We start from the raw sequence: 27765 nt of genomic DNA, 5'->3' as shown, positions 1-27765 counted from the left end.
TAGCTCAAAGTGGTAGAGCCTGGAGAGCTCAGGGCTAGTGCCCATGCCCTAAGTTCAAGGCCCCACAACCAACAGAGGGAAAAAAAGAGCAAACAAAATCACATGAGTACAGAGTACTGCATTGTCTTCTAACTTGGACCGTTGTAAAATCTTTTTATTCTTCCCCAATAGGTTTTCTGTTCCCCAGAACCACCAGCCAAGACTTCTACCCCAGAAGATTTCATCCGAATGACCAAGGGCATTACCATGGCAACAGCCAAAGCTGTTGCTGCTGGCAATTCCTGTCGTCAGGAGGATGTCATTGCCACAGCCAATCTTAGCCGCCGTGCTATTGCAGATATGCTTCGGGCTTGCAAGGTAAGAATAAGGCAGCGTTGGTGTAGAACATGGAAGTGGCAAAACTGCAGGGATTTGGGAGCTCCAGAGCTCTTTGGGATTCTAAAGCTTCCATATGACTGGACACAGGAAGCAGCTTACCACCCAGAAGTGGCCCCTGATGTTCGGCTTCGAGCCCTGCGCTATGGTCGGGAATGTGCCAATGGCTACCTGGAACTGCTGGACCATGTGCTCCTGGTAAGGAGGACATTGTTCCTCATCCAGCCTACCTGTCCTTTTCCCAGAAGCCTCAGGCTCAGATCACTCATGTTTTTCTCAGATCCTCTCCCTACTTACCATCTATTTCCCAAGTCCATTATTATTTCTGACACCCCATTGATCTTACAGTCTTCGCCCACTCATCTCTTCCCCTTTTCTTGTCTCCCCTCTCCTCATCTGACCTACCCCTTCTCTACCTTCATCATTTCTTCTTTCTTACCATTTCATCCTTCTCCTTGTGCCTTGTCAGCCGGTGAGTGACACAGTCCCACTTGACTGTGCAGCATGATGCATGAGTGTGGTGTTTGAAGGCTATGTTATGGAGAGTTCTAGGGATGGGGGTTAGGGGAATGGTCCACCCTGTCTTATAGATGAAAGTGGAACCTAAGACCCTTTGTTCCCTGCCCCCTGCTTTCCTAGACCCTGCAGAAGCCAAACCCAGAACTGAAGCAGCAACTGACAGGACACTCAAAGCGGGTGGCTGGCTCAGTCACTGAGCTCATCCAGGCTGCTGAGGCCATGAAGGGTGAGGAATGGCCAGGGGATGAGAGGGAAGGGAAACCCTTCTTGTGGTGGATGGCTGTGAGCTAGCAACTTTCCATAGTTCCCACAGGTGCCAGGGTCAGGCAATTCTAACCAAACTGCCAGGGGTTCTCACCTTGCTCTGCCTTAGCCTCCTCCTACCCCCTTCATCCCACCAGGAACAGAATGGGTAGACCCAGAAGACCCCACAGTCATCGCTGAGAATGAGCTCCTAGGAGCGGCAGCTGCCATTGAGGCTGCAGCCAAAAAGCTAGAGCAGCTGAAGCCCCGAGCCAAACCCAAGGTCAGTCCCACACCTCACACATCCCCTCAGCATGGCAGATGATCCCTACCCCTCTACCCTGTCTGTGCCTCTGTCTGTATCATGTGTCTGTTCACTGCAGGAGGCAGATGAGTCTTTGAACTTTGAGGAGCAGATATTGGAAGCTGCCAAGTCCATCGCAGCAGCCACCAGTGCACTGGTAAAGGCAGCATCAGCTGCCCAGAGGGAACTGGTGGCCCAAGGGAAAGTAAGTACTTACATATCCAGAAGAGGAGATAGAGCAGCTGCTCCATTCTTGCGTGCCACCCTCGGAGGAGAGGCCCTGAAGGAGAGCATGTGTCTTTAATTTTTTCCTTTCTTCTTGCTCACAGGTGGGCGCCATTCCAGCCAATGCACTGGATGATGGGCAGTGGTCCCAGGGCCTCATTTCTGCTGTGAGTATACAGATACCACTAGGTCTCTCTCAGCTTGGGAAACTTGAGGAAGCTAGAAGGCAATGAACTGGACAAGAGACATATTTTAATCCAATTCTCTGCTTTAGGCCCGGACAGTGGCTGCAGCTACCAACAATCTCTGTGAAGCAGCCAACGCCGCTGTTCTAGGCCATGCCAGCCAAGAGAAGCTCATCTCCTCAGCCAAGCAGGTAGCTGCCTCCACAGCCCAGCTCCTTGTGGCCTGCAAGGTCAAGGCTGACCAGGACTCTGAGGCAATGAAACGACTTCAGGTAAAGAACCCTTACCCACCCCATTATCTGTTGCACTTTACTGCTTTAAACCATCACCCAGAAAACATTTTCTGTGAGGAAGCTGAGGAAACCTCTCAGGGACTCTGAATTCTTAACTCATGCTTTTTAACTCAGGCTGCTGGTAACGCAGTGAAGAGAGCCTCGGATAACCTGGTGAAGGCGGCCCAGAAAGCTGCAGCCTTTGAAGACCAGGAGAATGAAACAGTGGTGGTGAAGGAGAAGATGGTCGGGGGCATTGCCCAGGTGAGCCACTCGGAAAAGCACTGTCAGGAGACCAAGCCCATTGTCTGTACTCTCTCCCATCCCCCCACTCTTTATGGGGTACTTGCTGACTTGAATCTTGGTCCTCCATTCCTCAGATCATCGCAGCACAGGAAGAGATGCTTCGGAAGGAACGAGAGCTGGAGGAGGCACGGAAGAAGCTGGCCCAGATCCGGCAGCAGCAATACAAGTTCCTGCCTTCAGAGCTTCGAGATGAGCACTAGAGAAGCCACTTCTATTTAATGCAGACCCAGCCCAGAGACTGTGCCTGCCACTACCAAAGCCTTCTGGGCTGTCAGGGCCCTACCTGTCCAACCCCAGCACTCCCCAAAGTGCCTGCCAAACCCTGGGCCTGGCCCTGCCCAGTCCCACTGCACAACCCATGTTCCCTCCCTGATTCCAAGTGCCTTTATGCCCTTGTCCCCCTAAGTGCCTGCCCGTTCCCAGAGTATTAACGCTCCGAGAGTATTATTAACGCTGCTGTACCTCAGTCTGAACCTGTCAGGGTCCCAGCCCACTCTGCCCTGCCGGCAGCTTCCAGCCAGTGCCCACAGCCTCATCCGCTGAACTCATCCCTTTTTGATACTATTTCTCCCCCACCCCAGCTATGTCTGGGACTGCAGGTTTGTAAGCCCCAAACAGGTCATGGTCCAATAAAGATAATTCTACCTGCCTTTGTGATACCTGGCTTTGTGAGGAGATTTGAGATCCTCTCAGGCCAGTAGGGGAGAGTAGAACTGTATTGTGTCACCCAGCTTGACCTGGCTTGAAGTGGCAGTGGGAGAGATTAGAGCATTCTGCCCTATTAGGCCCCTACCTCCTCCCTCCCTCCCTGCACCCAGATTTCTAAATTATCCTGGTCTGAGAGCTATGCCTAAAGGCCATACTCCTGTTGTCCCTGCCTCACTAAGTGCCATTCTTCTGTTGCCAGGGTAGCAGCTGCCACTGCTCATTGTGGCTACCAGGACACTTTGTTCTTCATAGCTACTCAGGATATGTAAACAATCCCTGGCCAAATTCAAATCTTCAGAAGTAGCTTTGCTAAAAAAGAATAGCCTATAAGGTGTAAACATTGGAGCCTAAGATAACTGTGATCACAGAAAAACTAGTTATAGCAGTTACCAAGCAAAATATCCAGCCTGAGGGATTACCAAGCATCATACCCAGCCTAATGGGTTGGAGTCCTCCTTAGAACATACTAAAAGGAGGTCCTAGAAGCTTAGCACACATGTGAAGCTTGAGTTGTCATGGCAGAGCTCCCCTAGTGGCCAGGTAGGGGCCGGCAGCCTTGCTCCAACTGACTAATAATCTAGGTTCAGTGTGAAAGTGGTAGTGCTATACCACTTCCACTTCAGCATTTACCCCCTCTGCCACACTTGAACTCTCTGGTACCCCTCTTGGATCAGCCACTTTTTATGCACAATTTTTTTTTGCCAGTCCTGGGACTTGAACTCAGGGCCTGGGCTCTGTCCCTGAGCCTCTCTGTACTCAAAGCTAGCCCTCTACCACTTGAGTCACAGAGACATTTCTGGCTTTTTCTGTTTATGTGGTGCTGAGGAATGGAACCCAGGCTTCATGCATGCTAGGCAAGCAGTCTACCACTAAGCCACATTCCCAGCCCTATGCACAATTCCTTAGCCAACTCTTCCTCAGTATTTCTCCAAATAGAACACAAACACTATTCTGGATAAACACCTTTAATTCCCACCCCCATTCAGGTAACTTTAAATGGGTGGAAATACTTTATCCTCCCCAAGGCAACCCATTAGGGATGGTGCCAATTTCCTACCATCGTTCCTGTCACCTGTGATTCATTCATTCAATATTTACTAAGCACTGGAAAATTGAGATTGAGATGTATTATCACTTCGCTGACGCACAGACTGGCAATTCCAGTGCATACTGCTGTGGTTTCTGAACCTGATTAAATGTTATAACATCATGGGTTGAGGACCTTGGAGATCAAATCCCTTCAACTCTCCAACAAGGGATAGTCTAGGCTCTGAACTGCTCCAACTGTGAACCCAGGACAGCTGCTTGCTCCCTTGTCATTGCCAGTCACGTACCTCTCACTGGTGAGAATTTAGGAATAGACTTCCCCAGAGGGTTAGGCTCTAGGGTATGCTAATACTTTAATGAATATCCATTAGACTAGCAGGTCTTAGCTCTCAGGCCTTGAAGAGCCGCAAGACTTTAGAGGCCAAAATATTTTTTTCTGGTCTTGGGGCTTGAACTCAGAGCCTGAGCACTGTCTCTGAGCTTTTTTACCCAAGGCCAGTGGGCTACCACTTGAGCCACAGCTCCACTTCCATCTTTTTGGTGGGTGAGTCTCACCAGCTGCCCAGGCTAGCTTCAAACCATGATCCTCAGATCTCAGCCTCCTGAGTAGCTAGGATTATAGGCATGAGCCACCAGTGCCCAGCCAAAATGATTTTTATATTAATAAATTCCTTTTTCACAGTATGATCATTTATATTGATAGTACAAAAATATTCATAAGTAAAATTATCTTAGCACAGATTAATTATCTTAGCACAGATAAAAAGATAAAATTATCTTAGCACAGGTGGTTGTCTCTAACTGTACTAACAACTGGTATATTCTTCATTGTCAAGCATTAGCAACTTAAGAAATGCCAACTTCACTTTAGAATGTCCTTGAAGGGGATCAGGGTTTGGGGAAAGGGCAGCAGGTCCATGTCTGGTCATGAAAGTGTCAAGAAGCCCTGGACCAGCTCCAGGAGCAGATGAGGAAAATGACTAGAAGAAACAACTAGAATTGAAGGCCACAGGAAAGAGCCCATGGCCATAGACTGAATTGGAAAAACTGAGGGAAAGTAAGCTAGTGTTTCTGCCTGAGAGGATGGTGAACCTTGATAATATTTATCTTAAATATCTGGATTCCGAGCCCCAGCACCTTTTGCCACCTATAGCTAGAATGAAGTATTGTCTTGGAACCTGCTATATATTTAAGAATAGAAGTTGGAGGTAGGACTGGGAGTGTGGCTTAATGTTAGAGTGCTTGCCTAGTATGCATGAAGCCCTGGGTTCAATTCCTCAGTACTACATAAACAGAAAAAGCTGTAAGTGACTCTATGGCTCAAGTAGTAGAGTGCTAGCCTTGAGCACAGAGAGGATCAGGGACAGTGACCAGGTCCTGAGTTCAAGCCCCAAGACTAACAAAAAAGGTTGGAGATAGTGCTGGGAGCTGGTGGCTTATACCTGTAATCCTAGCTACTCAGGAGGCTGAGATTTAAGGATCATGGTTTAAAGCCAACCAGGGCAGGAAAGTCTATGAGACTTATCTCCACTGAACCCCAGAAAACCAGAAGTAGTTCTGTGGCTCAAAGTGGGAGAGTGCTAGCCTTGAGTGAAAAAGCTTAAGGAGAGTGCTCAGGCCCTGAGTTCAAGCCCCATCACTGACCAAAAAAAAAAAGTTAGAGCTGGTTGCCTATGGCTCACACCTCTAGTCTCAGTTACGCAGGAGGCTGAGACCTGAAGGATCTAAGTTTAGAGTCAGCCCAGGATGAAAATGTGAGACTCCATCTTCAATTAACCAATACCAAGATGGAGGTGTAGCTCAAGGGATAAAAGGCCAACCATGAGCAAAAAAAGCTGAGAGCTCAAGGCCCTGAGTTCAAGCTTTGATACTGGGGGAAAAAAAATGTTGAGGAGGATGAAAGGAGAATGTTCTTGAAGATCTAATAGAGGATTAACTTTTAAAAATCTTAAACCTTAGGCAAAAGGTCTTCAGATAGCCTGAAGAACCTAATGAAATCTGCTGGTCAATAGGGAGATGGGAGATGAGGACATCAATGGGGAAAGAGAAATAGACTCCTGGTCCTCATGGGGGAGGTAAGGGGTCCAAATGGGAAGGGGTTGTGCTAACAAGGAAAATGAAGAAGGCTGAATATAGTCAAAATGGGTTATTTGTCACAAAATAGAATAATTCAGATTGTTTGGGGAAGGGAAGAAAGGGGCATGGAAAATGATAGAGGGGTAAGATTGATGCTGACACATTGTATATTTATGTGGAAATGTAGCAATGAAATCTATCACACAACTAATGTAGGCTTACATTTTCAGTAATTTGTCATAAGATCTGGGAAGTGTGCATAAAGCTCATATAACAAAATGCTATGGCTTTCCTGTGGAAAACACTTAAGACCATTTTTTAAAATCCCAAGATAAAATAGCTATTTTTGTTTGTGTAGAACACCATGCTTCCTTGAAAGAACAGCCCAATTATGGTCCTCAGATTTGCTTATCAGGCAGTCTTTCCTCAAAAAAGCAACAGTAAGTCTGCTACTTCAGGGAAAAATCTGACAGCATTTGTTGCCAATTATACAACTCAAGATCGCAAGTGAAAATTCAAATTTTGGGAAATTTTTATTTAATTTAAAACGTAAAGACCTTGTGTTGAAACTCCTCATGATATTAAGGAATATGTTTTGCTTTGTCTTGTTTTTTTTTAACCAGTCCTGGGACTTCAACTCTGGGCCTGGGGACTGTCCCCGAGCTTGTATGCTTAAGGCTAGTGCTCTACAGCTCCACTTCTGGCTTTCTGTGGTTAGTTGGAGAGAGGTAAGAATCCCACAGACTTTCTGCCCAGACTGGCTTTGAACCACAATCCCCAGATCACAGCCACCTGAATCACTAGGATTACAGGCATGAGACACTGGTGCCTGTCAAGGAATGTATTTTTTTTTATTAAGTATAGTATAATGAAGTATGTCCACATTGATTGGCTTAGTGACTCAATATTTTCCAAGTGGCCAATGTTTGTTGTTACACTATTACTCTCGGGTTAAAAAAAAAAAAAATCCGGGCTGGGAATATGGCGTAGTGGCAAAGTGCTTGCCTCGTATACATGAAGCCCTGGGTTCAATTCCACAGCATATATAGAAAAGGCCTTGTATACATGAAGCCCTGGGTTCGATTCTTCAGCATATATAGAAAATGCCAGAAGTGGTGCTGTGGTTCAAGTGGCAGACTGCTAGCCATGAGCAAAAAGAAGCCAGGGACTGTGCTCAGGCCCTGAGCTCAAGCCCCAGAACTGGCCAAAAAAAAAAAGCCAGGGCGCTGGTGGCTCACACCTGTAATCCTAGCTACTTAGAAGGCTAAGATCTGAGGATCAAAGTTCAGCCTGGGCAGGAAATGCCATGAGACCCTTATCTCCAATTAACCACTCAAAAACCTGAAGTGACACTGTGGCTCAAGTGGAAGAGTGCTATCCTTGAACTGAAGAGCTCAGGGACAGTGCCAAGGACCAGAGTTCAAGCCTCACAGCTGACAAAAAATAAAAAAATAAAAATCCATTAATATAATTCAGGCCACTGGATTTCAGTGTAGCATAGTATAAGGAGGGGGGAGGCTGGAGGTGTAGTTAAAATAATACAGCCAGGGGGCTGGGAATGTAGCTTAGTGGTAGAATGCCTGTCTAGCAAGCATGAAGCCCTGGGTTTGATTCCTCAGTACCACATACACAAAAAAAGCCAGAAGTGGCGCTGTGGCTCAAGTGGAAGAATGCTAGCCTTGAGCAAAAAGCTCAGCGACAGTGCTCAGGCTCTGTGTTCAAGTCCCAAGACTGGCAAAAAAAAAAAAAAGTTATACAACCAGTACTACCAAAACAGAAAAAGAAAGAAGAAAAAGAAAAAGGTTGTTGATATGGTTTCAAGTTTCACATTGCAACTGACTCTTAAGAAACAGCCATTTGTGCAAGCATGGGTGTCGCATCAAGGAATAGCCACAATTATCTGAAAAGGCTTTTTTCAACTACATATCTGTGAGGCTGGATTTTCCTTATAGTAGTTCAAAAACCAACATATCAGGGCTGGGGATATAGCCTAGTGGCAAGAGTGCCTGCCTCGGATACACGAGGCCCTAGGTTCGATTCCCCAGCACCACATATACAGAAAAACGGCCAGTGGCTCAAGTGGCAGAGTGCTAGCCTTGAGCGGGAAAAAGCCAGGGACAGTGCTCAGGCCCTGAGTCCAAGGCCCAGGACTGGCCAAAAAAAAAACACCAACATATCAAAAATCTTATTACATGATTATATGTAATAGGTTTTTACAAAGTAAATTAATAAATTTTTTTATATTTCCTCCATTTCCATTTTAATATGCTAAATATTGATGGGTATGACCCATCTCAATAAAAGCTATTTAAGAGCTTCCATATTTTAAAGAATATAAGGTGTTCTGAAACCAAAAACTCTGATAACTACACTAAATCATGACTTCCTCTAGATCCACAAACTCATGTACTTGTGTACCCAGAATGTAAAAACATATCAAATATTAACCCAGTACCACCCTAAAGCTTGGTGTGGTGCTAGGTATTGGGGATTCAGAACTGAAAAGATTAGTCTGTGTTCTGGAAGACTCACAGGCCAGTAGAGGGGACCAACAGGTACAAAAACTTACCCCAGGGGCTAGAATAAGAGTGATAATCTACACCAAGAACAAGCAACTGTTAGGTGCAGGGGGTGAGGAGGTGAAGCGGCCAGGAAAGGCTTCCCAGAAAAGCTGACACTTGATCTGACTCATAAAGGCCACCAGGAATCAACCTAGGGGAAGGGCATCCTAGGGAGAGGGAGCAGAATGCATAAAATGTGAAAGCTCAGCCTGGTGCTCCGGTGGTGGTTCTGGGTGGCTCAAGCCAGTAAACTCGGTTACTTAGGAGGCTGGGATGGGGGGGGGGGGGGGGTCAAGGTTCGAAGCCAGCCCACGCAGGAAAATCCATGAGACTCTGAGCTCCAATTAACCACCACCACAAAAAGCTGGAAGTGGAGCTGTGGCTCAAGTGGTAGAGCATAAATTCAGGGACAATGCCCAAGCTCTGAGTTCAAGCCTCAGGAAAGGCGCCGACAAAAACATGTGAAAGCTCTGAAGAAAACGATGGCAGTTTCCAGCTCCGGTACGTAGCTCAGTATGAATGTAGCATGAAGTCCAAGTCTAAGCATTGGGGGTGAGGGCTGGGAATGAAATGAATGAGAGAGGTAGGTCAGGAGCCCAAACAAAAGACCTTCTATACCATATTAAGAAATGTGGATTTTATTTTATTTTTTTTTTGTCTTCAAAGCTGAGTGGAGAGTGGGGAGGAGCTATTTCTGGATCCTATTTGCTCTAGGAGGGGATGGGGAGGGGGGGGAAAGCAACAGAACGCATGGGCAGTGATGCCCGAGCACCAGCAGATAGATGCTGTTGAGCGAGTCCGTTGGGAACGAGGAGCCTAAACCACCACAGATTTGGGCTGGAAGTAACACACAAGGAGCGGGGCGAGGCAGGCTCAAAGCCGACTTCGAGGAAGAACCACATTCCCAAGACGCGGGATCCTCCGTAGGAAGTGGGCAGTGAGCGCCTACTAGCCCGCCCCACCTCACCCCAAATCTAGCGCGGGCTACGGGGCACACACGGGCCTTCCCCGCGGCTGCAGAACACGAGGAGGCGATGGGGCGCGGGGTCTCCAGGTCCGCACCGTGACGCCCGCGGGACCAGGCAGCTCCCAGAACCCGGGGCGCCGCCCCAGCGCCCACCCCTCCGCCCAGGATTCCCACGCTCCCCTCCCACCTCCGGGCCCCCCCGAGGGCTCCTTGGGGGAGGGGGGGGGCAGACGGCCTCCCCCTCCCCTGCCCGCCTCCGCTCCCTCCCCTCCCCCGGGGTGCTTTCCCACTTCCTTTGCTCCCACCCAGGGAAAGGAAGATAAAAGAACAGGCTGGCGCCCCGCACCCTCTCCCCCCCGCCCCCCGAACTCCCCAGCTCCAGGACCCGGGTCGGGGAACTGTATGCAGTCTCGGATGGAGGGGAAGGGGGGGGAGGTGATCTCATCTCCCCCACCATCCGCCCCGGGGCTCCCGACGGAGCCTCCTCCTTCTCCGTCCGCCCAGCCCGGCTCCGCCTCCCCATGGGGAAACATCCCAAAAAAGGGCAGAAAAGAAATTTCGGCGTAAAATTGGCCCACTGGGAAGGAGAGCCGAGCCCGCTGGGGGCGGGGGGGGGGGCGGGGAAGGGAGGGCGCGCTGGGGGTGGGGGGGGGGAAGAGCTTCAAGTGGGGAGGGCAGCCGACGGAGCCCGAGGGGGTGGGGGAGGACGCGTCCCGGGTGGGAGTGGGGGCGGGGAGCGCGCCTGGTCCGGCCCGCCGGCCGCCGGCGCGTGGAAAGTATGCGGGGCACGTGGGGGGCGGGGCGGACAGTCTAGAAGCTGGGTCCAGAGCGGCCAGGCGCGCGGGGTGGGGAGGTGGGGGGGTGGGGGGGAGGCCTGGCTCCAGGGACGGGGACGGGCTGGGAAGAGACGCCCTGGGATCAGCCGGCCCCCTGCCTCAGTTTCCCCCAGCTGGCGATGACACTGCTAACCACACTCAACACGTGGGTTACGCAAACCCGGGGTTTGGAATTCCGGGTAAACTGAGGCACTCTAGGCAATGAGGCGACTCACCTCCCAAGAGACATTTAATCCGGGGTGGGGGGGATTTACAAGAAACTTCTAAATTAAGGGCAGCGGCTGCTGGTGCAGCTGGGGAGGGAGGAGTGTGTGTGTGTGGGGGGGGGACATTCGGGTCCCTGGGCCTAGGCAGCTGCCGTGAGCTCACGCCCCGAAATAGCCCCAGGGGCCCCAGTCGCAGCTGCCACGGTGCCCGGCTGTCACTCAGGACGTGCAGAGCCCCCAGCCCAAGGGTCCCCTCCGCCCCCTTCCCCTCCGCAGGAGGCCAGAGCTCCGCAGCCGGGCGCAGCTCTTCCTTCCGACGGCTATCTGCGAGGGAGGGGGAAGGCGCCAGGGGCGGGACTCCAGGGGGCGGCCCCGAGGGGGTGGGCGCTGGGGGCGGCCGCGCCCCCTGGCCGGGCCGTGCTTCTGCCCCTACAAGGTTTGGGCCGCGGTGGGGGAGGGTCCAGGTCCCCGGCTCCGCCCGGCCCCTCCCCGCCTTTTAGAGGCCGGGCGCGGCTGGGGCATCCCAGTCCCACTTGGTCTTCCCGACCCGGCGTCCGTGCTCCCGGTCCTCCTCACAGCTAGCCGAGTCCACCCCGTCCTCACCGCCCGTCGGCCGGCCCACCCCCCACCGCAGCCATGGACGCCATCAAGAAGAAGATGCAGATGCTGAAGCTGGACAAGGAGAATGCCATCGACCGCGCCGAGCAGGCGGAGGCGGACAAGAAGCAAGCCGAGGACCGCTGCAAGCAGGTGGGGTCCTGCCGCCCCCCCCACCCCGGACTACAGCCTCCCTCCACCCCCCGCCAAGAGTGGGATGGGCCCTTACCCTGGGCCACCAGACTATAGGGCTTAACTCTTCAAGGCCCTTTCCCACCCCGTGTAAGGTCTGGGCCTATGCAGTACCCCCAGAGCCCTAGCTGGAGACCCACAGTTCGTCATCCCGTGGCCTGGTGAGCCCCTAGTTAGCGCTCCTGCCTTTGCAAAGCAGTGATGTCTCCTGCCCTGAGGGCTAGAAACTCTACCCTAACAAGTCCACACACCCCACCCCTGACTGGATGTCCCTTCTTTTACCCTTCCAATCCCCCTGCCCACCCCCTCCACCCCCACACCCCAGTCCAAATATCTCTTAGCACCCTCACCACACCACTCCTTTCTCTTTCCTGGGCTCCCACTCAGGCCTGGCTGACCAAGTCTCTTCTCCCTAGCTGGAGGAAGAGCAGCAGGCCCTCCAGAAGAAGCTAAAGGGGACCGAAGATGAGGTGGAAAAGTATTCTGAATCAGTGAAGGATGCCCAGGAGAAACTGGAGCAGGCCGAGAAGAAGGCCACCGATGTGAGTGGGTACTTGACCGGCACTGGGGATGCGTCCAGGCTGGGGCTAGAGGAGAGAAGGGGACTTCCCCAGCACCAGAGCATACGTGTTTCCTTTCCTTAACCCCGGCTAGGGCAGGTTTACACAATCTGGACAGTGGGTAAATCAAAACCGCCTACCACTTCCCCCCAGGACTTAGCCTTGTAATTCCCTCTGGTTCCAGCTCTTAGAATGTACAGTGATCAACTCGTGAGTCATTGTGGGGGTGGGGGTGGGGGTGGGAGAATTTACCATCTCCCTCAATTAGTCCTGCTGAAAATGAAAGGAAACTGTGGCTATATTTGGGGTGTGGAAGAGAGAGTATGAAATGCTAGTGGCAGAAAGAAGGCGAGAGATCCCACAAAGAAGTGCTGACTTGAGTTACACACCTAAGGAGCCATTAGAAATTCCCTAGCTTTGACCTCTGGCTCTAGCAGCCCTGCTGTGCCCTGGGGCCTCAGCTCAGGTTCTAGGCTCCTCATTTACCCTCATTAAGCTGTCAGCCTCGGGTCTGTGCCAGGCCACAGGGCAGAGGGACAGAGCCACGACTGCCAAAGCTGCTACCTTGACAGCTTCTGTTTACCCAGAGATATCTCTGCCCACCCCACAACCCCAACCAGACATCTCTATTACTTGCCATTCCCAACCCCTACCTGAGTAGGAGAATGATCCTATGATTTTGCATGTGGAATTTTCACCAGTCCTGGTCTCAGTTTCCCTCTCTGCCTTCCACTCGGGTTTGTTTTAAATTTAAGATGAGCCTATGATGGCCTCAGCATCAGAGATGACATTCCTGTTTGTGTTGACCATTCTCCTTGTTCCCCCCCCCCCCCCCCCGCCAGGCTTGGGCTGCTTTGACCTCCAGCCTCCACTTTTGGTTCCCCACCAGCCTTGGCACTTGGGGGGAAACTGACCTGCAGCTGCTAGCAGAGATGACCCTGGGCATCTGACACTCTATAAATAACCAAGGCCCAGTGCAGCTGGAGGCAGGACTGGAAACCCAAGGAGCTGGGTGGGGGCTGGAGCGGCCGGGGCCAAGGACAGAGCCTGGGAAGCAAAGGAGCAGTGCCAGGCATGGATAGGAAACACAGCTCAAATTTATGGTATGACCTTGAACACAGCAATTAACTTACACAGTTCCTCAGTTTCTCCCTTCTCTCCTACCTCCCATTTGTCCAGAGGGGAACATGAGATCCTCCCCTATGGTTAGAGAGCTGTCAGTATCCATGGGACATGTCAGTCCTGTGACAAGGACCCCAGGATTTCCCAAACTTGACAGTCATTTGTTACCCAACCACCACAAAAACAGGTTTCCAGTCTCAGAATTACACCTCTCTAGAGCAGTCCCCTGATGCACCTCAGAGTCATTCTTCCTCAAACCTGTGTGTACCCACAATCTTTCCACCTTGAGTCATTGGGCCCTGGGCCCATATGGTCTCTTGCCACACTCGGTGGCCAAGTTCCAGGTCCTGTAGGCACCTGAACAACAAGCCATAATCCACTTTCTATATATGGTGCTGTTTCTCCTGCCCCGAAGTGCCTCCGGGACCAGCCTTATACACCCTCTGCCCCCACTGCTGCCACTCAGCCCTGCCCCTCCACTCACCCCCCCTGCCCCCCATTGGTTCTAACTCCCTAAATCCTTTCCCTTCTTAGACCTTTGTAAGGTCTTTGTATCTTGTTTTTTTTCTGGTCCTGGGGCTTGAACTCTGAATCTAGATGCTGTCCCTGAACATCTTGTGCTCAAGGCTCAGTGCTCTACCACTGGAACCACAGTGCCATTTCCAGCTTTTTTGAGTAGTTTATTTGTAAGAGTCTCATGACTTTCCTGCCCCATCTGGCTTTGAAGTGTGATCCTCAGATCTCAGCCTCCTGAGTAGCTAGGATTACAACCATGAGCTACCAACACCCAGCTTGTATCTTTATCTTTGAGGGAGAAACAGGGCCATTTAACAGTTATTGAATGTGTACTCTTGTGTAAGCAGTGTAACCCAAGTATTTCCAGCATGTTCTTTCATGATTTCCATACATTAGCTTATCATTAGAATGCTTGGGAGATTAGATAGATAGATAGATAGATAGATAGATAGATAGACAGACTCACTCACCCTGACCCAGCCTTCCCCCCACCAGATCTCAATTCAGTGGATCTATAGACTAGAGAACCTGTTTGGTTTTATGGTCTTGTTTATTGAGTAGTAGAAACAAGTACATTATCTTAGACCAGTCTTGAGTAGGAACTTGATTTATAAAGGATGAAACTGAGGATTGGAAAGGCTAAATCAGTTGCCCAAGGTTCATATAACAAGTGCTGAGTGTCTGAGCCATGGCTCAAAGACAGCAGTGAGACTCAGAGCCAGAGGTCTTAACGCCAGACCACACTCTGCTCTCGTTTTCCTTTGTGAGAGCCTGTCTTGCTCTGCCTTGTATTTTTGTTTATTTATTTTGGTGTCAGGACTTGAACTCAGATTGCTCTCACTAAGCTTTCCTGTCATGTCTGGTGCTCCATCACTTGAACCATACCTCCAGTTCTGTTCTGTGTCTTTCTCTCTGGTTATCCTTAGTTTTCATGGACTGTCTCCAAAAGGTCTGTTTTGCTTTCATATTGCAAGACCAGAGACTGAGTATCTGTCACTTACACTACCCCCAGCTGTCTTCTTGGCCTTGGCAGGGAGCCTCTGGCTAAAGCCATGAATATCCCTTATAGACATGGCTTGGAGCCCATGCTGGGAGTTTGCCTGGCAACTGGTGACATCACTGAACTTGATTCTGTGATTGGCCATTTTTAGCAGAAGTGAAGTCAGCTCGGCCTGATGCTAACCTCCTTACCTGAGCAAGGCTCTTCTATGAAAGAATCAGGTCTGCCTCAGACCTGGTATTAACATTTGAAGACAACCACACACAGTGGCAGAAGAGGCCCACAGTAGGGGTGTGGAGATGGTCAAGGAATCTAGACCATCTCCATCAGGGCTAGAGTACCAAGTGAGCAGAAGATTGTTAGGGGAAAAGTAGTTTGCAAGTCTAGAAGCCAGGGAGTCTAGGTTCATTCTTTCTTGCTTTCTTCTTTTACTGGTACTATAATTTGAACCCAGAGTCTCCTGCTTGCTTAGTGCTCTGCTACTTGAGCCATGCCTGCAGCCTGGCTTTTGTTGATTGTTTTGGAGATGGAGTCTCAAGGACTTTTCTGCCCAGGTTGGCCTCAAACCACTTCCAAATCTCAGACTCTAGAATAGCTCGTATACAACACAAGCCACCAGCGTCCAGTAGAGCCTAGACTCCGTCTGAGGAGAATCTTACCATCCTCTGGAGTCTTGTCTGATCCTCACCCAAGGCAGACAAAGACCTCTTTTTTTTTTTTTTTAATCTCTTTTAACCTACAGGCTGAGGCAGATGTGGCCTCCTTGAACCGCCGCATTCAGCTAGTAGAGGAGGAGCTGGATCGTGCCCAGGAGCGCCTGGCTACAGCCTTGCAAAAGCTAGAGGAGGCTGAGAAGGCAGCCGACGAGAGCGAGAGGTGGGCAGGAGGTTCTGAGGAGTGGATCAGGGAGCGGGGAAGGAACCTGTGTCTGCGGATGCTCACCCCACATATCCCTCTCCCTGCCTCTCAGAGGAATGAAGGTCATCGAAAACCGGGCCATGAAGGATGAGGAAAAGATGGAGCTGCAGGAGATGCAGCTGAAGGAGGCCAAGCACATTGCTGAAGACTCAGATCGCAAATATGAGGAGGTGACAACCCCCCCTCCCGGCCCCCTTCCTGCTTCTTACTCCTGAACGCCATATACTCCCAGTGATCATCACTTACCTATTTCTCTCTCCCACTTCTCTCAGGTGGCCAGGAAGCTGGTGATCCTGGAAGGAGAGCTGGAGCGCTCAGAAGAGAGAGCTGAGGTGGCTGAGAGGTGAGGAGATCCTGGTGGGGGTGGACTGGTAGAACCTAGCCTGAGCCCATGGCTGTGGGGCACCCTGCATAATAGGACAGGCAATTTCCCAAGCTGTAGGGGCCTAGGGACATATCCTGTCCTCTGACCCATGCCTGATGCCCCCAGCCGAGCCAGGCAGCTGGAGGAGGAACTTCGAACCATGGACCAGGCCCTCAAGTCCCTGATGGCCTCAGAGGAGGAGGTAGTGACCTCTCTAGGCAATGGTACCTTTTCCTGGCTCACCTTCTCTTCCATTTCAGCATCTCCAGCTGCTTTCTATGACCTGCAGGGGTCTGGGGAGGGCCTGGGCCTTCCAAATTCTGCCTGCTGTCACTCTCACCACTTGGCTCTTCTCTTCTCTCCTCCACCCCTCCCTCACTGTGCCACCCTCACTGTCGCCTCACTGTGTGCTCACACCTCACCCTGCCACACACCCCTGCAGTAAATGTGGGGACCTAGAGGAAGAGCTGAAAATTGTTACCAACAACTTGAAATCTCTGGAGGCCCAAGCGGACAAGGTAGAGGGGGTAGAGGGGCAATGAGAATGGGGTTCTTCAGGGGAGGGAAGGGAGGGCCAAGGCAGGGAGGATGGGCTACTCGATGGAGGCAAGGTCAGGAGGAGCCTGAGGGCTCAGTGGATAAATGAAGGATCATGGAGTTGATTTGCTTACGGCATTCGTATGTCCCTTTAAGTATTCTACCAAAGAGGACAAATATGAAGAGGAGATCAAACTGCTGGAGGAGAAGCTAAAGGAGGTGAGAAACCTTTCAGTTCCCAGTCTTCCTTCAAGCTACCCTGTCCTGGCAGAGACTGCCAGTGGTAGGGAATTTGGGGGGATAGGGATTGTGTCTGTATGGTACTGAGGATTGAACTCAGGGCCTCACACTTGTGTTGTACCATTGAGCCATGCCTCCAGCCCCTTTTTGTTTCGGTTATTTTCAAGTATGGTCTCAATGTATGCCTAGGCAAACTTGGGCTGTGATTCTATTTGTACTTCCTGGTGTCGCTGGGGATGCAGGCATCCACCTGTGCCTAGCGGTTGTGCATTTGCCATAGCTGGGATAATAGGCACATGACACCATAGTCAGCCATTGATTAAGATGGAGTGTCACAATTTTTTATGCCTAGTGGACCTCAAGCTAAAATTCCCTGATGTCTGTTTCCCAAGTAACCAGGATTACATGCCTGAGCCACTGTCCCCCATTGGGAAGGTGAAACTCTCCGGGAGGGCCTAATTCTTTGCCCTATCCTCCATCTTATCTTTATTCCCAGGCTGAGACCCGAGCAGAATTTGCTGAAAGATCTGTGGCCAAGTTGGAGAAAACCATTGATGACCTGGAAGGTAAAAAGGATAGTCCTCCACATCGCTGTCACTCTCATTCTATCTCCCCACCCCATACACTAGGGTTAGATCACCCTGGACTCCACACCCTCTCTTGGGTTAGGGCTACCATTCAAGGAATAGTAGGAGACTATAGTACATCAACTCCAGGGCTTCTCAGAATTTAGCATATACAACAATTACTTGTTCTTGAGGGATGGGGTGTAACTCGGCAGTAGAATGCTGGGAGACTCCAGGTTCAAAAAACTCTACAAGGGTTGGGGATATGGCCTAGTGGCAAGAGTGCTTGTCTCGTATACATGAAGCCCTGGGTTCGATTCCCCAGCACCACATATATAGAAAATGGCCAGAAGTGGTGCTGTGGCTCAAGTGGCAGAGTGCTAGCCTTGAGCAAAAAGAAGCCAGGGACAGTCAGGCCCTGAATCCAAGCCCCAGGACTGGCCAAAAAATAAAAATAAATAAAAATTTAAAAAGAAAAAAAAACTGTTAAAAAAAACTCTACAAGTTCCCCCAAAGTGATAGCTGACTTTAGATTGGTGAATTTGTATTTCTGACAAGCTCCCTGCTAATGCCTATGCTGCTAGCCTTCAGGCCACACTTGGAGCAGCACAGATATAACAAAAGCCATCTCCACTGGCAATACGGTCATGTCACCAAGACTTGTGTATGGAATAGAGAGCTATTCTGACTCAATATCTTAACTTTGCATGACATTAGTGGAAGATATACTACTTTAAGCTACACTTGGCAAAAACAAACATCCAGATATTTGCTAAGTCTGTGGGTTTTTTTTTTCTATTATCAACAATGTTGTTATACCTTTCCTTTTTATTCTGATAACCTTTTAACTTAACTCCCATGTTTCTTGCTTCTGGCTTTCTCAGGCAAGCACTGGTATGTCTCCAGTTAGGACTTTTGGCCTTTCTGGTTAAACACCCTTTCTCTTTCACTTAAGCAAGCATGCTTGCCTGTCTGGCACACCATGCCCAGAGACTCTTGGGGTGTAGGCTGATGGGAGAAGCCGATTGGGGTTAGAGGACAAGAGAGTCTGACAGAGAAAGGGAAGAAGGGAGCCCTGACAACTGTCTGGCCTTTTCTTTGGCCCCTGTCTCTTATTCTGTCTCTGATTCTTCTCTCTTTCCATCACCTTCCCTCCTTCCTGTCCTCCTTCCCCCTCCCACTCCCACCTGGTCCCCCTCCACGAAACCCCCCAGATGAAGTCTATGCACAGAAGATGAAGTACAAGGCCATCAGCGAGGAGCTGGACAACGCACTCAATGACATCACCTCTCTCTGAGCACCATGTGCCACCTTGGCCCTCTTCACTCCCTCTTTCCAATCTCTCTCAGGGGAAGGGACAGGCAAGAGAAAGACAGATTGGCATCTTGCACAGCCAGGCTGGGGGCAGCCTAGGGAGAGCCCTCACCACCCCACACCCACTCTGGCACTGGCTTCCTTCTTCTATCCACTGCCCCCTCCACTGGCTGGCCTCCACCCCTCTCTGCTACTTAATAAACTCTGAACTTGGTCTCCATACTGTTTTCCTGCCTCTAGAGAACACTCCATCACTGCCACCAAGCACTGGTTTCCTGCTGATGCCCTTTTCCACCCACTTGTGGTTCCACCCACTTGTGACACTTGCCCCTGCACTGTGCCCTTACATGAAAAGTGTGACCTCTGCATGGCACTCCCAGTCTGTTCCTCGCTAACTCATGGCTGCATGTGGGACCCCATCAAGCACTCCAGCCCCTCTGCTCCTGTCACTGATTCAGGACACTTAGCTGGGGCTCCGGGAGCTAACAGAATAACTGGAAGGCAGACGGGGCAGTGAGGTACAAAGGAAGGGCAAGAAGGTCATGAGAGGTCTGGAATGAAGTTCGAGAAAGTGTTGGATGTCAGCAACAGGGGCTTTCACTGCAGCTGCAGGTCTGTTTTCTGCCTCCCTTCTGTCTGTCTGGCCCTCCCTTTCCTGGTTCAGTCTTTGTCTTACCTTCTGTTTCCATCTTTCCTAAACCTTCCAGAGGGGGAGGGGAAAATTCAGTTTGTGATACAAGACCTCCCCATCCTACCTGCTTGATCCTAATGCCTCAAGTGACACATCTGTGTTTGTCTTGGTCATCCATCCACTTGCTCCTGCCCTGGGACCCTCAAGTCCCTGAAAGCTTGTGTCTTCCTGTGTCTCCTAACCTCCTCCAGGTCTGTGTCATCATCCCCTGTCCGTGTCTCCCTCCCCCTGTTCACATGCTACTTCCCCTCACAGAGACCTTGGCCAGTGCCAAGGAAGAGAACGTGGAGATTCACCAGACCCTGGACCAGACCCTGCTGGAACTCAACAACCTGTGAGAGCCAGCCCTGCCTCCACACAGGCTACAATGGCTTCCCCACCCCAATAAAAGAGATGATACCAGCTTCCCAGGACCCTTTATGCTTGTCTTTGCTTGGTAGAAAATTGGAATGAGCCCTGAATGAATAAGGCCTGGTCTTTGCTCTGCAATAGGACCTCCTTCTCAGTTCTACCCACAGCCCATTGTGCTTTAGTTTTCAGATACACTCTCATGCTTTTGGCCCAAGCCAACCTGGACCACAATCCTACCTATACAGCGCCTAGATTACAAGGATGAATCACCACACTCAGCCTGTTGAGGTAGTCTTGCTTTTTATTACCAGACTGGCCTCAAACTGTGGTCCTCCTGATCCTTAACCTTCTGAATATCCAGGAATACAAGCGTGAGCTACTGCATCTGACTTCTCAAAGTGATTTTAAGTCTAGCATAGTCTACCCCACCTCTCAACACATACTGCCTCTCCATGCACACATGCACACACACAAAGCCATTCCAACAATACCAGTTATACCTACCCCCTTGTGGATACCATGATGGGCAAAATAATTCCCCTCCCCGACAGATGTCCACACTGTAATACTGGAAGAGGAATTTTTGTGACTGAGCCAAGGAATTCACATGTGATCATCCTAGGCCAACAGAGCAGGTTCAGAGTAATCATAAGGATTCTACAAAAGAAAGAAAAGAGCCAGGTGTGGCAGCACACATAACCCAACATCGGTGGCAAAAGCAAGAGGATAGGATCAGGGGTAAAAAGGAAGAAGGTCAAAGGCAGTAACAAGAGGTGACCCTAGAAATGAGGCAAGAGTGATGTGAGGAGGGAATCTTGAGCAAAGAACGCAGATGGCTTCTGGAATTTAAACAAGGCAAGGAAAATCCTGTCCTAAGAACCTGCCAACACCAGGACTTAAGCTCCTCTTAGACTTCTGACCTCTAGAACTAGAAGAGACCTAGACCAGGAAGTTTGTGGTTACTTGTTACAACATCAATAACAAACTTAAAGGCCACCCCAGTTTTGAAGACCAAAGGTAACTTTGTTATAACAGACTTTATTAGAAACATTTAAAAAATAATCCTGGGAGAGCTACAGGAAGAAGCATACACAAGAGGGGCTGAGATGGAAGAATCATGAGTTCCAGGCCAGCCTGGCATTACCTAGTAAGACCCTGTTTCAAAAAAAAAATCTTGAGAGTTGAGTCCAGTCATGTCCTAACAGTACAAGATTCCATCGCAGTGGTTTAAGGGGAAAATAAGAAGAAAAACAATTCCTTGGAGTTGTACAATGGATAGGATTTCCAGATGCTTTCAGAATCTTTCGGCAGGCTTCTCTGCACATCATCCAGGTTCTAGGTCTCTAGGCTCCAGTCTCTGCCATTTCTGCTGGGCTATAGCCAACACCATCTTTTGTCCCACTTCTGTGTCTATACAAGAAATGAGAATCAGAAAACTGACCCTAGGTGAGCTTATTTGCCTACAATTTGCATAAGGCCCAGAGTTTGGGGAAAGGTTTAGTAAATACCTGAGCTTCTTCCTCATCTGCACCAGGAAGGCAATGCTGGTAGCAGCAAAAAGGAGGCCAAAAACCAGGGCCAGGATGTCACCTAGGAGGGAAAAGAGGGGTGCATAGCAGGGCCATGGTCTACATGGGTCCCTCCAGGCCCCCTCAGTGAGGCCTCATCCCTGCCCTGAGTTCTCAGCCTCAGGGCTTTTAAGTCTCCAGAAGAGGCCAGCTGGGGATGGAGGCAAGTACTAAGAAGGAATAAAGCACTATTTCCTTCTAACAGCTAGGGAAAAGAGGTGTTTGGGAGGGGTATCCTAGGATATCTCTACAGCTTCGTCCTCCAGTAAGCTCTGGGGACAGCCAAGGAATCCCCACTGGCGTCACAATACATGACTATCATCTTGGACTTGGACCTGTTCTACAGAAAAGGAGAGGTAGCAGAGTTGGTCTGACTGGCCTCTGGGGCTGAATGTTACCAAGAGGTGTTCCGCAGTATCAGGAACCAGAGGGACACAGACTCACCAGCAGCAAGGCAGGAGTTCATGTGGACTGAAGAGAAAACGGAAACATTAGAGCTGGGGACGGTGAACACCAGAGGAAGACTCAAGCCTGATGAAAACATGGAAGAAGAAGGGATTTGTGGAGAGCAGGACATGACAGTGTGGGACGCCAAAAGCTGTACCTGGTTCAGGGCTGCTGTCTGCTACAACAGGGAAAGAGGCCTCAATCATTCGCCCATTCAAAGGCTGCGTGGCTCGGAAATTCATTTGTAGCCGGGAGTCAGGAAATGCCCACAGACTAACAGAGAGAGTGTGGAGCTAGGGAAGGCAATATAGAAATAAATAACTAAATTAAATAAATAAATATATATGTATACAGTCCCAGCCCCACTTACCAGCCAGCACTCAGGACCCATCCTCCATCTCTCCATTCCACTACATGGCCCCTTGATCTGACATCAGCTCACCCTACCTCCCATCATCCTCCCACCTCCTCCATGTTGTATCACACCTCAGCCTTACCTGCTTTGCACTCAGCTTCACTGTCTGGTTAAACACAGTCCAGATGACTCCCTGGGCACAGGGGGGTGTCGTCAGGGACCCCTCATATCGGAAGTAGCGGCTGAGATCAGAGGGCAGCAGTGAAGATACATCCAATCCTGGGATCATAATCTCTGAGCCTGTGGACAGGACCCGTATTGGTGTTTCATCTGGCTAGCTTCTCCTTGGAGCTCTGGCATGTAAGGTTAGTTTAACCCTCATCCTCCAACCAACTAACTCCTTGAGGCAGCTGCTTCACTGTCTGTGACTCCTTTCCACAACTCCCTGCAAGACATAACTCAGAAGGAGTGGAAGAAGCCTCACAGAAAAAATCTTAAAATCCTCTCCCAGGCTTCACTCTTACTTTGGATACAAACAAAACATCCTAGACCACTGATGAATTAAAAAGGAAAAACACTGCTGGAAACATGGCTCAAGTGGTATAACACTTGCTTAGCAAGTGTGAAGCCCTAAATTCAAATCACAGTACTGCCAGAAAAAATAAAAATAAAAAATGAGACCTGGGCACTGGTTCACAACTGTAATCCCAACTACTCCAGAGGCTGAGATCTGAGGATCACTTTCAAAGCCAGCCCAGGCAGGAACGTCTATGAGACTCTTATATTCAATTAATCGGCAGAAAACCGGAAGTGGCACTGTGGCTCAAAGAGGTAGAGCACTAGCCTTGAGCAAAAGAGCCCAGGGACAGCACCCAAGCCCTGAGTTCAAGCCCCAGGACTGACATATATATATTATAAAATATATATTATTATTATTAAAATATATATAATATATATTATAAAATGTACACACAAAAATTCCAAAGGCGGGTTGGGGATATAGCCTAGTGGCAAGAGTGCCTGCCTCGGATACACGAGGCCCTAGGTTCGATTCCCCAGCACCACATATACAGAAAACGGCCAGAAGCGGCGCTGTGGCTCAAGTGGCAGAGTGCTAGCCTTGAGCAAAAAGAAGCCAGGGACAGTGCTCAGGCCCTGAGTCCAAGGCCCAGGACTGGCCAAAAAAAAAAAAAAAAATTCCAAAGGCACTTTTCTTGCAGGATTAGCAAAGATCTAAAGATCCAGCTGATGTTTAAAATGACCTGAGTTCATTGAAAAAGAAGATTTCCAACACACTTAACTCTCCATGTACAACTTGAAGTTCCAAGTACTGTTTTGTTGTTGCTCTTTTTCTTTTATTTTCTTTTTTACCAGTCCTGGGGCTTGAACTCAGGGCCTGAGCACTGTCCCTGGTTTCTTTTTTGTTTAAGGCTAGCACTCTGGCACTTGAGACACAGTGCCACTTCTGGCCTTTTCTATATATGTGGTGCTTAGGCCATATTCCCAGCCCCACTTTTTCCTTTTTAAATAGAATTTTGTTTTTCTTTTCTAAATTGAATTTTGTTTTCTTTTGACTTGGGGGTTTGAACCATCAAGCCTCTGGGCAGCAGTTTGCTTGTTGCTGTTTGCCTCTGGTCAGCTTCACAGTCATCAAAATCAAAGCCAGTTCACAGCTTTACCCCACATTCTTAATCCTAACAGCAAGCCACAAACTGACCTTCCTCGGTGATTTCTTCCAAATGTGACAGCAACTGCTCATAGGCACTGTTTTCTTCTGGGCCCTCCTAGGGGGTGACAGTACAAGACAGATTGGTACCTTCACCTAGGGTCATAGCTGGAGGCCTGACCATGGGATGGGTTTCTCATAGTTCTCCCTTATTAGTCACCTATGAGAAGGCTCAGAGTCTACTACTCAAAGTCTATTTCTCCTCCTTGTCCTCCCAGTACTGGGATTTGAACTCGGGATCTTGCTAGCCCAGTGCTCTACCACTTGAGCCATGCTTCCAGACCTTTCTTCATTTTAATTATTAGGATAGGATCTCTCTCTCTCCCTCCCTCCCTCCCTCTGTGTGTGTGTGTGTGTGTGTGTGTGTGTGTGTGTGTGTTTCAGTCCAGACTGGCCTGTACTTTGATCCTGTTTATACCTGTGTAATTTGGATGACAGGCACAAACTCCTACACCTGGCATACTAAGATGAATTGTGCTTTTTGCCTAGCTGATCCCAAACCACAGTCTTACCCATTTCTGCCTCCCAAATAGCTACAATTATATGTATGAGCCATCACATTTAGCCCAAAGTTACTACTCCTGCTTTGCAAACAAGCTTGATGGACTGATTTTCAGTGGCACACTTGAGGAGGAGGTGGTGGTGGTAGTGTGCCCTTTATTAAGATACTGACCACTGTAACTTTTAGAGTCTCACTTATCATTACCTCCACATGCACTCCATGATCCCCTCACCAAACACCGCAACACACCCGTTCTTATGCTACCTTTGTATTTGACTTTTGAAGTCCTGACATGCCATTTCTGAAGCATATATCTGAACTTTGTTCTGTAATCCTGCCATTGAACCTAGCAGGTATCTCACCGCATGTAATTGTTGATCATTATTACATTTTGTAGTAATGAGAAGTCGTAAAAAAAGAATTCCTTGGGTCTACTCTACTGCATCTGCCATTCTGCAAAAGGATCTTATTCTAAGTTATTAAACATACTCTTGTCTACATGAGATCTTTTCTTTCCCACTAGTGCAGGCTTGGAGTATCACCTCTTCCATGAACCCCACCATTATTATGGTTTGTAATGTCTATCATGTCGGCCTTGCTCACTGGCTGTGGATTTCCTCTGTGGTCCAGTGCCTGCCTCGCGGTGGGTAATTCTGTAGATGAGGGTGATGGCTTGAGACAGGAGAGAGTGCTGAAGAGGCAGGATGCACTGACACCCCCCCCCCCGGGGGAAGAAGGACATAGGAGTGTCCAGATCGGGTACCTGCAGGAAGGCTGCCAACACAGCCAGGCCTCCGGGGCGCCCCAAGGCCTCACTGACTTCTGAGAAAGCAGTGCTGAGGTGAACCACGTGGATCTGGAAAGGACCGGAGAATCAGAGTGGAGCCCTATTTGTGGCTGTGGACCCTTAGTCCCTTCTAAGCCAGTTGTTGCTCACCTCAGCAGCGAAGTGGTGGCCGTCCACGGTGTGCTCAGAGCCTGGGCGGTCAGAAGTGCCCCAGTGCAGGTGCAACTGCAGGGCCCGGTACTCCCGCCCGGGACCTAGGGCCATCCTTAGCCCCCGAGGCAGAGATAGCTGTACTGTGCGGGAGCAGCAGGTGAGCCCGACGCTGCCTGGCGGGTCCGTGAAAGGCAGCCTATTTCCCACCCCCCAAATCCTGCCACTTGGCCCAACTTGGAGAAGTCTAGCTTTGTCCCACACCCAGTCCCCAAATGCTCCGCCCAAGACCCCTCACCGGTGTGGCCATTGTTGCGCAGGCTCAGTTCCGGGCTTGGCGGGAGCTCAAAGCCCAGCAGTTCCAGGGGTTGCAGGGCGCGGCAGAAGGCGGTGAGCTCGGGGCGGATATCTACCGGGGACTGAAAGCGGCCGGCGCAAGCTGGGGACACCTGAGGCCAGGGCAGGCTGCCTGACGTGGAGAGAGTTGGTGGAGAAAGAAGCCTGATCACTGGGATCCCAAGGCTTGGGGCAGAAAAATCACAATCAGGGAAGTGGGTGGGGAGAGGAGGGGGACGCCCAGGACCAGTATTGGGACCCGGGGAGAGACAGTCGGGTTCCCAGGTTCAGTCTGCGCAGGGCTGGGTGTCTCACCTCCTCCGTAGCGCCAATGACCGTGGCCATCACCTGCATACATGAGAGGGATTAATCGGCCACTCTCAGAGTCAGGTCCTTTCCCCCGTGGCTACAGAAAGCCAGTTTCCCTGTCCGTACACAAACGCATGCACAGGGGCGCACAGAAATGCCTGAAGTGGAGCGGGGAGACATGGCTCACAGGTGGAGCGCCTGCCCACCAGACCCCAAGTTCAAACCCCAAGCACAGGCAAAAAAGAAATGGAAAGGGGGGTGGGGAGGGAGCTTGAAATGGGCCAGGTGTGGACCAGAGTGAACCGCAGCCAAACTTAACACCACAGCTGGAAGGGCCCACAGCAGTCAGACGAGGCCCCGGAGTGTGCAGACACTAGGGTATTTTGTCTTAGAATCTATACCGCTGGGGGGAGGGGCGGGATTCGAATTTCCAGACCTAAATCTCTTTTCTTATTCCTCATTCTCCTTATTGGATCCCCACTTCCTTTCCCAAAGTTCCTGACTTGGCAGTTAAGATTCCAGGTTCCTTTCCTTGCGGTTCCTTCCTCCTAGTCTCACTTTCTCCTTTGTAGACTCAAAATGAGGTGATCGTTAGGACCCTCCCTGCCCTGCCTCTGGTAGCACCCTCCCCCCCCACTTCCCTCCACTCTTCCCCTCATACTCTTCACTCTTCCCCTCATACTCTTCCCTCCGCACTTTCCTCATCTCCTCCAATCCCCACCACCACCAACTTTCCCTTTTCCAACTGAACTTCACTTTTTCCTCTCTCTGTCTCCTCACTGAAAGGGAGCAGGGGGATTGTAGAGTTGGGAATCTTCTAGAAGGGCTGCTTCTCTGAATGAGCAATGCCAGGGCTGCAGGGTAGGATGGGGACATGAACCTGCCAAAGACTAGACTAGGAGGTGGGCGACCACTTACCTTTCTGACCCCTGTGAGAGCTTTCAGGATCCCTGGGAGCTCCCATAGTGGGTAGATCCTCTAAATGCAGGGGATCTTCTGGTTCAGGATTCACTTCAGGTGTCTTCTCACCACGTGGATCCACCTCTTCAAGTGGGTCCTCTTCAGTGGGCAGATCCTCCTCGCTCAGTGAATCATCCTCCCCAGATGAACCTCCACCCAAGGAGGGGTCCCCCTGCATCCAAGACAGGCTTTGGGGATGGGCAGGCACCAGGAGCAGTACCAATATCAGCAGTTGCACAGTAGGAGCCAGGATCAGCAGAGGGAGCCAGGGGCTGGGGCACAGGGAAGCCATGCGGCTGACTGGGGTGTCCCAGGACACGGTGTGTACGGGCTGTACGTGCATCGGAAACTGGAGCCGGTGGGGGAGGAGCAAGCCTTGAGGGGAGCAGGCTGACTCACAGAGTGCTCTTTTGTAGAGATGGAGCCAAAGTCCCGTGGGTCTCCCTGGCCCCATGCCCCCTCTCCAGTACCAAAACCTGGGTGGGGGCCGAGTGAGGGGCAGGTGTGTGTGCAGGCAGAAGGTTATCGGGGGTCATGGGTTCAGCTTGGAACCTAAGGCACCACCTGGCACTATACAGGCTCTCCCTGGCACAACCCGGCTGCTTGCCAGCCAGCTTCAGCTAACCTGGCCTGCTTCCCAGCCCTAAGCAGGGAAGGGGAAAGACAGAGAAACTTGGGCTCCTGTGTTGTCTGGCTGAGAGGGAGAGCAGCCCTGTACATAACCCAGAGCAGGTAAAGGGGCAGGGCAGGTTGCTGGGGGAAGCCAGGTGGGCAGGAAGCAAATCTGAATGTGAATGGCAGTCTGCATGAGAGAGACTTTGATTAAA

The 27765-nt window shown here is 50.4% G+C and overlaps 3 protein-coding genes across 8 annotated transcripts in view; 2 read left to right on the top strand and 1 right to left on the bottom strand.

Moving 5' to 3' along the window:
* Nucleotides 1-3088, top strand: part of Tln1 (talin 1) — a 35396-nt gene extending 32308 nt beyond the window's left edge. For both annotated transcript variants that reach the window (XM_048330872.1, XM_048330797.1), the window contains 9 exons: nucleotides 172-357; nucleotides 466-573; nucleotides 1015-1120; nucleotides 1296-1420; nucleotides 1521-1646; nucleotides 1771-1833; nucleotides 1941-2123; nucleotides 2259-2387; nucleotides 2504-3088. In XM_048330872.1, the coding sequence (XP_048186829.1) occupies nucleotides 172-357; nucleotides 466-573; nucleotides 1015-1120; nucleotides 1296-1420; nucleotides 1521-1646; nucleotides 1771-1833; nucleotides 1941-2123; nucleotides 2259-2387; nucleotides 2504-2629 (1152 nt within the window). In that variant the 3' untranslated portion in view covers nucleotides 2630-3088. The remainder of the gene's footprint in view (nucleotides 1-171; nucleotides 358-465; nucleotides 574-1014; nucleotides 1121-1295; nucleotides 1421-1520; nucleotides 1647-1770; nucleotides 1834-1940; nucleotides 2124-2258; nucleotides 2388-2503) is intronic.
* An 8174-nt stretch (nucleotides 3089-11262) lies between these two features.
* Nucleotides 11263-19857, top strand: Tpm2 (tropomyosin 2). Of its 4 annotated transcripts, none has more exons than XM_048330547.1 (9): nucleotides 11263-11580; nucleotides 12036-12161; nucleotides 15560-15693; nucleotides 15788-15905; nucleotides 16008-16078; nucleotides 16542-16617; nucleotides 16793-16855; nucleotides 17373-17442; nucleotides 19703-19857. In XM_048330547.1, the coding sequence occupies exons 1-9, from the start codon at nucleotides 11467-11469 to the stop codon at nucleotides 19783-19785; spliced, it is 855 nt and encodes a 284-aa protein (XP_048186504.1). In that variant the 5' UTR covers nucleotides 11263-11466; the 3' UTR covers nucleotides 19786-19857. The 4 variants fall into 4 exon arrangements, with proteins under 4 accessions (XP_048186504.1, XP_048186575.1, XP_048186651.1 ...); XM_048330618.1 differs by lacking the exon at nucleotides 16542-16617 and adding an exon at nucleotides 16226-16301; XM_048330694.1 differs by lacking the exons at nucleotides 16542-16617; nucleotides 19703-19857 and adding exons at nucleotides 16226-16301; nucleotides 18657-18976 and having other exon boundaries at nucleotides 11320-11580.
* A 1126-nt stretch (nucleotides 19858-20983) lies between these two features.
* Nucleotides 20984-27442, bottom strand: Ca9 (carbonic anhydrase 9). 2 transcript variants are annotated; one of them, XM_048352359.1, is made up of 11 exons: nucleotides 26897-27442; nucleotides 25985-26017; nucleotides 25632-25802; nucleotides 25334-25476; nucleotides 25160-25252; nucleotides 23886-23952; nucleotides 22311-22468; nucleotides 21971-22106; nucleotides 21811-21837; nucleotides 21307-21388; nucleotides 20984-21208 (listed from the first exon to the last, which is right to left on the bottom strand). In XM_048352359.1, the coding sequence occupies exons 1-11, from the start codon at nucleotides 27390-27392 to the stop codon at nucleotides 21142-21144; spliced, it is 1473 nt and encodes a 490-aa protein (XP_048208316.1). In that variant the 5' UTR covers nucleotides 27393-27442; the 3' UTR covers nucleotides 20984-21141. The 2 variants fall into 2 exon arrangements, with proteins under 2 accessions (XP_048208316.1, XP_048208327.1); XM_048352370.1 differs by having other exon boundaries at nucleotides 21313-21388.
* Nucleotides 27443-27765: the final 323 nt, after the last annotated feature.

Source organism: Perognathus longimembris, chromosome 1 (genome assembly GCF_023159225.1).
Source record: "Perognathus longimembris pacificus isolate PPM17 chromosome 1, ASM2315922v1, whole genome shotgun sequence".
In the NCBI taxonomy this organism is placed as follows: domain Eukaryota; kingdom Metazoa; phylum Chordata; class Mammalia; order Rodentia; family Heteromyidae; genus Perognathus; species Perognathus longimembris.
Note: the sequence above shows the minus strand (reverse complement) of the source record. Positions and strands in the feature narration are given on the sequence as shown.

What these genes read in the sequence shown, in the direction of transcription:
- Tpm2 (XM_048330547.1), top strand. Translation starts at nt 11,467, where the DNA reads ATGGACGCCATCAAGAAGAAGATGCAGATGCTGAAGCTGGACAAGGAG. An exon ending in GCAGCCGACGAGAGCGAGAG is followed by an intron (nt 15,694 to 15,787) that starts GTGGGCAGGAGG and finishes CCTGCCTCTCAG; the next exon opens with AGGAATGAAGGTCATCGAAA. An exon ending in AGAGCTGAGGTGGCTGAGAG is followed by an intron (nt 16,079 to 16,541) that starts GTGAGGAGATCC and finishes ACACCCCTGCAG; the next exon opens with TAAATGTGGGGACCTAGAGG.
- Ca9 (XM_048352359.1), bottom strand. Translation starts at nt 27,392, where the DNA reads ATGGGGCCAGGGAGACCCACGGGACTTTGGCTCCATCTCTACAAAAGA. An exon ending in GGAAGAAATCACCGAGGAAG is followed by an intron (nt 22,469 to 23,885) that starts GTCAGTTTGTGG and finishes TCCTGTCCACAG; the next exon opens with GCTCAGAGATTATGATCCCA. An exon ending in AGACAGCAGCCCTGAACCAG is followed by an intron (nt 21,838 to 21,970) that starts GTACAGCTTTTG and finishes TTTTCTCTTCAG; the next exon opens with TCCACATGAACTCCTGCCTT.